The sequence below is a fragment of the Dermacentor silvarum genome, chromosome 7, assembly GCF_013339745.2.
Source record: "Dermacentor silvarum isolate Dsil-2018 chromosome 7, BIME_Dsil_1.4, whole genome shotgun sequence".
In the NCBI taxonomy this organism is placed as follows: Eukaryota; Metazoa; Arthropoda; class Arachnida; order Ixodida; family Ixodidae; genus Dermacentor; species Dermacentor silvarum.
Window position 1 is genome coordinate 155,701,338 of NC_051160.1, and position 7,649 is coordinate 155,708,986.

General features: G+C 48.3%; 1 protein-coding gene across 1 annotated transcript; it reads right to left on the bottom strand.

Moving 5' to 3' along the window:
• Positions 1-2,017: 2,017 nt before the first annotated feature.
• Positions 2,018-6,022, bottom strand: LOC125947238 (uncharacterized). Its single transcript, XM_049671650.1, is given in 3 exon segments — positions 2,018-2,186; positions 4,624-5,038; positions 5,041-6,022. Coding segments are annotated over 3 exon segments (1,314 nt in total). The 5' UTR covers positions 5,771-6,022.
• Positions 6,023-7,649: the final 1,627 nt, after the last annotated feature.

A 7,649-nucleotide genomic window follows, 5' to 3' on the forward strand; every position in this document is an offset into this window, starting at 1 on the left:
AAAATACCTGCCCTGGTAATGGCCATAACGGCACCAATGTTTTTTTTTTCTGGCATTATGCGGTCAGTTTTCTGGTTTTCGCCTTCCTCGCTTGCAGTGTGGTCCATGTGGTATCCTACCGTTGCACTTTTGTCGGCTTTTTACCGCAGTGTCTCGCAACTGTCGCTGTTCGTCTGTTATTCAATGGTGCACGAACACATCAAGGCGAAGTGAGCCATGCGACGTGAAATTCTACCGCATCCCTAAAGACAGCAGGTGGACCCGCCGTGGTTGCTCAGTGGCTATGGTGTTGGGCTGCTGAGGGCGAGGTCGCGGGATCAAATCCCGGCCACGGCGGCCGCATTTCGATGGGGGCGAAATGCGAAGACACCCGTGTACTTAGATTTAGGTGCACGTTCAAGAACCACAGGTGGTCCAAATTTTCGGAGTCCCCCACTACGGCGTGCCTCATAATCCAATAGTGGTTTTTATTTTTCTTTCAAAGACAGGAGGTGAGCACTTTGCAGTTTGCTTCCCTGTTTTTATATGTGATAGTAATTGTGCGCAGTCGTACATGGCTGTCTGCTGGTGAGGCAGCAGCGAGCTGATTTGAAAACACCATAACGATGCAGTAAATCGTTATAAGCCAACAAACAGCGAACATAAAGCTGCTGATAAATGTAGTACCACCTGTGCTTATCGCAAGGAACACGTGTGTAGGTGGGTGCCTTGCACTTATTTCTAGCTAATTGGTCGCCATCGTTTAAAAATGCGTTTCTGACAATTAAGGTTGATAGATCACAACTAGTACTCTGCCGCGACTCGAAACGAGCTTAGTTTTGCATGTTCCAACTGCGATGTTATAATTTATGATCTTCACTGTTCTTCAGGATGGAAGCGTTTTTAAACTACGCTGGAAGGACGGACCAAATGGGTTTCCCCAGAGATAATGTCAACAACCGCAGCATATGCTCGGCGCACCTCATGGAGGCGGATTTCATGGACCGAGCAAGAAGCAGGCTTGTGTGGTCAGCCGTGCCATCCGTGAAGGCGCCAGATGACCTTCCCGGGTCAGAAAGTAAGTAAAACGACCCCATTAAAACTAGCTTACATAGACTGACCGTTTCAAATATTTGTGTGCAAAATGTGAGCTTGTATGTAACGTGTTTTATGTGCGTTCAGCGTGATTGCTAGAAAAATAAATACTTGTGTGAAATATCTGAACTAGTATGTAACTTATTTTCTGCTGCGTTCAGTGTGATTGTTAGAAAACAATGTTTTCTTGATGATTCATTATTTAGGTTCCTTGCGCGTATTCATTCTTTTTTTCATGGTCAGGGAATTTTACCTCATAGTGTAAGAGTTGGAGTCGGGCATAGCCAAAGTGGTAGCTGGCCCATGCCGTCGTCCGCCTTATCCACGCTGAAGACGTTGTTGACAGGAGGAACACGTTCTCATCGATAACGAAGAGTGTGGGGTTTATTTACACTATTTACATCACGAGTATGAGAACGAGACGGTACGTCTCATCAGTCTAGCTTGACTGGGTCGGAGCACTCCCGAGAACCGCCAAAAGTCTTTGCTTAAATGCTCTCTCGCGAAACTGTGGTCCCACCATCCTCCAATCGGAGCGTCGATAGTCCACGTAGGTTCCGCCTTGAGGGAGAGGGTGCGCATACTCCTCCGTCGCCTTTGTTTCCCGAACACCTTCGGAGAAATGCCCTCGGGCACACATTGCGCACTGCCCCACAGAGAGGAGGAGACGCTCGTAGGACAGGTGGCCTCGCGCCAAACTTGACGCGTCGTTTGTTCTCGGAATGGGTCAGCCATCGAACGGGTTTGGAGAACTGCCTTGGCGGCCAGCTGGTCTGTCGAGCGGCCGTGAGAAAGCGTCGTAGCAGACGTTTTCCAAGAGATCTCCTCTTCCTATTGTCGTGGTCGGCGCCCAGGCGACACGTATTCCTGGAGAGGTGTATAGGCCTTGTGTCGCCGCTGATCTTTCCCGGCGGGACGTTTCTCAGCCTCCCGGAGCGATTCGTCACAGGCGATCAGGATATCCTTCAAGCACGCTGCCCCGCAGGTCGCCGAACGTAACAGCTCCTCCATGGCCCGGAAAATCTCGACCGGCCAGTGCTGAAAACCGCTGGGCAGGAAGAGAATGGCTGGTGGCAAGGGGGATGACTTGGCTTGCAGCACACAGCTTCGAACTGCTGACATACACCCAAAACATCCCACAATGACAGGCAGCATCAAAGCGAAACCCACAACACGGCTCCGCACCACGACGAATATCTTGGATTCCGCTTTAGACCCACCAGGCTTCAAAAAAACGTGTGTGCAAAGAAACAAGAAGTACTGCATTTTGTTACTCAAAGTTAGAAGGATTTCGTGCCGACAAAGCTAGCAATCATGGATGGGGTCCTGCTAAAGGAAAGAGAATCGTCCTGGCTTAACAATTTTTATGAACAAAACACAAAAATGTCAGTCGGGATCCCTAAACACAGAACAAGTTTCAAATTAGTCTGCTCAATCCATCCGCATTGCTATGCAACTTTCCCTTCTTATATCTAACGGAGAAGTTGTACTGTTGGAGGGTGAGGCTCCATCGGAGCAAGCGTCCATTTTTTTTGTGACATTGGATTAAGCCATGTCAGAGGGCAGTGGTCGGTCTCGAAGATGAATCTCGCTCCGTACAAGTAACACGACAGCTTCTGGGCTGCCCAAACCAAACAGGCACATTTTTTTTCTGAAGCGCTATAGGCTTCCTCTCTTACAGTGAGCTTACGGCTGGCATAAAGAATAGGATGTTCCTCATTATCATTACCAACCTGACTAAGTACTACGCCCATTCCCCTGTCGCTTGCGTCACACTGGACTATGAACTCCTTTGTGTAGTCTGGCGCACGGAGCTCAGGACGAGAAACTAACAGCGCTTTCAAACCTTGGAAAGCGTCCTCTTTGTCCTTATCCCAGAGCACGTTACTCGGTGCCCCCTTTCGGAGTGCGTCCGTTAGTGGACTTGCTATTTGAGAATAATTCGGAATGTACCGTTGGTAGTACCCGACAAGTCCTAAGAATGAACGAATGTCTGTTTTCGTGCGCGGCTGTGAAAAATCCCCAATCGTAGCTGTTTTCAGCTCGGCTGGCCGTCTCGTGCCCTGGCCGACAACATGGCCTAGATAAGTAACCTGGGAGTAGCCAAACCTACACTTTTCCGCCTTCATTGTTAAGCCTGCTTCCTTCAACCGCGAGAACACCTGCTTGAGGTGCGATACGTGCTGTTACCAGGTGTCAGAAAAAATTGCAACATCATCAAGATATGGCAATGCGAACTCCTGCAAGTCTTTCAGTACAATGTCCATCAACTTAGAGAAGTTAAACGGCGCGTTCTTCAACCTGAAGCTAACAACGAGAGGGCGAAAAGTGCCTACAGGCGAGATAAATGCGGCATAGCGACTGGCACTTTCGGAAAGGGGAATTGCCAATATCCCCGCACGAGATCTATAGTGGAAATGTATTTCGCGGCGCTGACTCTTTCGATTCGTTCCTCAATGTTGGGTATCGGGTACAGCTGATTCCCAGTGATGGCATTTAACTTCCTGTAGTCAACACACGGACGAGGGTCCTTATTAGGGGCTTCCACAAGTATTAGCGGTGACGTGTAGTCACTCTCAGTGGGCTCGATAACTCCTAACTCTAGCATGCGCTGTATCTCTGCCTCCATAATTTCTCTCTGTCGTGGAGACACCCTGTAAGGCTTTGATCTTACTGGCTCTGTTAATACCAGCTCTCTTTCATGCGTGATTAGTTCGGTTCTACCTGGCCGATTGCTGAATCTGTCGAGATGTTCTCCTAGCAGCCCCTTTAGCTCGTCTACCTGCTCGGGTCTAAGAGCGTCCGTGCTTACCGAGTGTTCGACAACTTCTTCAAGAGTGATTTCTGAGTTGGAGGTCAGCTTACATTCGTTAAATTCGGTACGAATTTCCTCAGGCTCTTTGATGGTAAGGTTAACGACTCCGCTCCGCTCCACATACGGCTTCATCAAGTTGCAGTGAATATTCTCACCTCCTTCCTGCGACCAGGCACTTTCAGAGCATAGTATCTGAAAGTTTGTGTAGCACTTCGACGGGACCGTCCCAGTGAACTTCAAGTTTATTCTTTCTTGAAGGTTTGAGTATCATTACCTGGTCCCCTGCATTAAAGATTCGAAGCCTCGCATTCCTGTCGTAATAGAACTTGGCGTTCTTTTGTGGCACGCCCAAGTTCTTTTCTACTAGTTCTTGCGTTGTACTTAACCGTTCTAGCAGTTTTAGCACGTACTCTACCACTGTTTGACTGTCTCCTCTTTCTTCCCACATCTCTCTCAACATTCTCAGTGGGGAGCGGAGTGTCCTCCCATACACTAGTTCTGCTGGCGAGAACCCTGTAGCCTCATGAGGAACCGTTCTCAAAGCAAATAAAGTAGCCGGAAGGCAATTCTCCCAGTCCTCCTTGTGCTCGTAACAGAGTGCCCGCAAAACTCGCTTCAGCACGGAATGCCACCTCTCTACGCTATTAGACTGAGGGTGGTATACTGAACTGTGTACTAACTTTATCCCGCACCTTTGTAAGAATATGGAAGTCAATGAGCTGGTGAATACTGACCCTTGATCCGCCTGAATTTCTCCTGGAAATCCCACTCGGGCGAATACGGTCAAAAGCGCGTCCACTACTTCCATGGAGCTAAGTTCTTTCAGAGGGATTGCCTCTGGGAACTTTGTGGCCGGACACAGCATGGTAAACAAGTACCTGTGACCCGATTTTGTCTTGGGTAGAGGCCCTACCGTGTCTATCACAAGTCGTCTGAAAGGTTCTGATATTAAAGGCACCACCTTTAATGGAGCTTTCCACGTTTCTCTTGGTTTACCCGAGCGCTGGAAGGCATCGCACGATCTCACAAAGTTCTCGACATCTTTGAAACAGCCAGGCCAGTAGTATTCCATAAGCAATCTCTCCTCGGATTTGTTTATGCCTAGGTGGCCAGACCACCCATTTCCATGACAGAGACCCAAAAGGTCCTCCTATACTTAGTAGGCACGACTAACTGATCAAGAATCCTGCCCTTTCGGTCTCTGTAGTGCCGATATAACAACCATCCTTTCTCGTGTATCGTCACGTTGCGCCTAGCAATGCCTTCTTTAGCTGTTACATGTAATTTAGCTAGGCTGGTGTACTTTTTTTGCTCAGCTGCCAGTGACTCTCTGTCTACACTTAATAGCCGATCAAAGTTCTTTGAGGCTGGTGACAGTAACAACCCTGTCTCGTTCGCGAGTACATCAGCTGCCTCTCCCTGCTGGCATGAACTCTGACAGGTGTCTTGTGATACACTCGCGTTGAGCTGGTCAGCTGGCAGGATTTCCTCAACCGATTTTTCTTCCTTCGAACCTAGCTCGGTTTCTCTTGCCGAGGTTACCTCCTTTGTTACTTCTGCAGAAGCGGCTTTTGCATTTTCAGAGGAAAGCGATGCGATTTGGCGAGCTTGAGATCGCGTCAACGCCTGTACTACACCCTCTCCTAGTTTCAGCCCTTTTTCCCGCAGTAACTGGTCCGACCGATAAGAAAAAATGTAAGGGTACTGCAGCGACAAGAATTTGGAAACTGCAGCCTCAGTCACGAGCTCCCCGAACGGTCCACTGATTTTTACTTTCGCCATCGGCAGACACATGCTATGTTTCTCCACAACCTGCTTAATCCATGCCACTTCTCCCGTGAAGTCATCCACCGTCACGTAAGACGGATGGACAATGTCCATGGTGGCGGCACTGTCTCGTAGCACCCTGCATGGTTTTACATTAACGTGCAGGTCATGAAGATATGGGCGTAAAAGCTCAAAGTTCTCGTCTTTTTCGTCCACGTAGGAAAAAACTACCTTAGTCTTCCCGCAGTTCACGGCGATATGTCCGAGTTTGTGGCACTTATAGCAACGGATCTGTTTATAAGATTCGAATTCTTTCTTCTGCTCTTTTTGTACAGTATCGCCATTTAATTTTTCCTCGCTCTTTTCTGACGTCTTTTTCTCCGCGTCTACATGCTCCGGTCGCTTCGTCTGCAATGCCTGTTTGAACGGAAATGGTTTCCGCGGTCCGTTTCGACCATCCCAACTTCCGTCCTCGGCGCTCAGCTTTCTACGTGTAGCGTACTCTTCGGCTAACTCGGCCGCCCTTTCCACAGTGTTTACGTTTCCTCTGTCTTGCACCCACAGCTTCACAGGTTGCGGGATGCTCTTATTAAACTGCTCTAGACACATGCATTCCATGATCATCTCTCTGCTCTTGTACGCCTCCACGCTTTTAAACCACTCGACTAGGTTTGTCTTTAAGCCGGAAGCAAACTCCGGATATCCCTCAATATCCTTCTCGCCCATGCTTCTAAACCTTTGCCGAAAATTCTCGGCTGAAAGGCGGTACTTTTTAAAAGGCTAGCCTTGACCTTCGCGTAGTCATATGCATCTTGTGCACTGAGTCTGGCGATCAGTTCGGAAGCTTCACACGGCAACATAGATAGCAACCGCTGTGGCCCTGTACTTTGAGTGAAGTTCATCTTCTCGCAAGTCCTTTCAAAATTTCAGAGGAAAAACCCTATGTCGTTCCCGACTTCAAATGGCTTTAAGAGCCTGTCCATGCGGTATTATTCTGCCTCGCTTGATTGTTCCAGAGCCCCTCCACTCGTTCGAGACAACTCCAAACGTTTATTTTCAAGCTCGAGTTGCATTTTCCTTAACTCCCGATCTTTCTCGCGTTCCTCTCTTTCTTCTCTTTCTTTATCTTTTTCTAGCTCCCGTTTTTCTTTCTCTCTTTCTCGTTCCTCTCTTTTCCTAAAGACTTGTAACCCAATTTCAATGTCCTCCTCACTGGCCTGTTCAGAAATCAGCTTTATATTTCTGATCTAAGCATTCCCTTTTGTACCTGTAGGCCCAGTTCCTCACTGACAACCAACAATTCATCCATCACCATTGTCCTCAAATCCATGATTGATGTTTTACTGCCTTGGTCCTGCTCGTTAAACACAACTAGGTATTTGTAGCTCACAATCAACAATCTAGCTTCACTACTGTTCTATACTGAACAACCACAAATTGAAGCGATTTGACGAGCTTGAGATCGCGTCAACGCCTGTACTACACCCTCTCCAAGTTTCAGCCCTTTTTCCCGCAGTAACTGGTCCGACCGATTAGAAAAAATGTAAGGGCACTGCAGCGACAAGAATTTGGAAACTGCAGCCTCAGTCACGAGCTCCCCGAACGGTCCACTGATTTTTACTTTCGCCATCGGCAGACACACGCTATGTTTCAAGCAAGAACCAAGCACTCACCGCAGACACAGCACCACGTCGCAAGGTCCATCTAACCGCTACCAGCCAGTTGTAAGAGTTGGAGTCGGGCATATTGTCACGTAGTAGTGACGCTGAAGTAAACAGTCGTAAAACTGTGTATGACAAAACTTATTCTTTATTGGGCGAACCTGTGCCCACAAAAGCAAGCTGCGTTCGAAGCACAACGAAAGCGGCGAACACAGTCGGCGATTGACGAAATCTGATCAGCGGCAAAACGCGTTGGCTTTTTTACATGAGTCATCGAATGTTCCAGGTGATTCCCTGGTGCCCGCCTGTCTTCCAGAAAGTTCTAGACGATT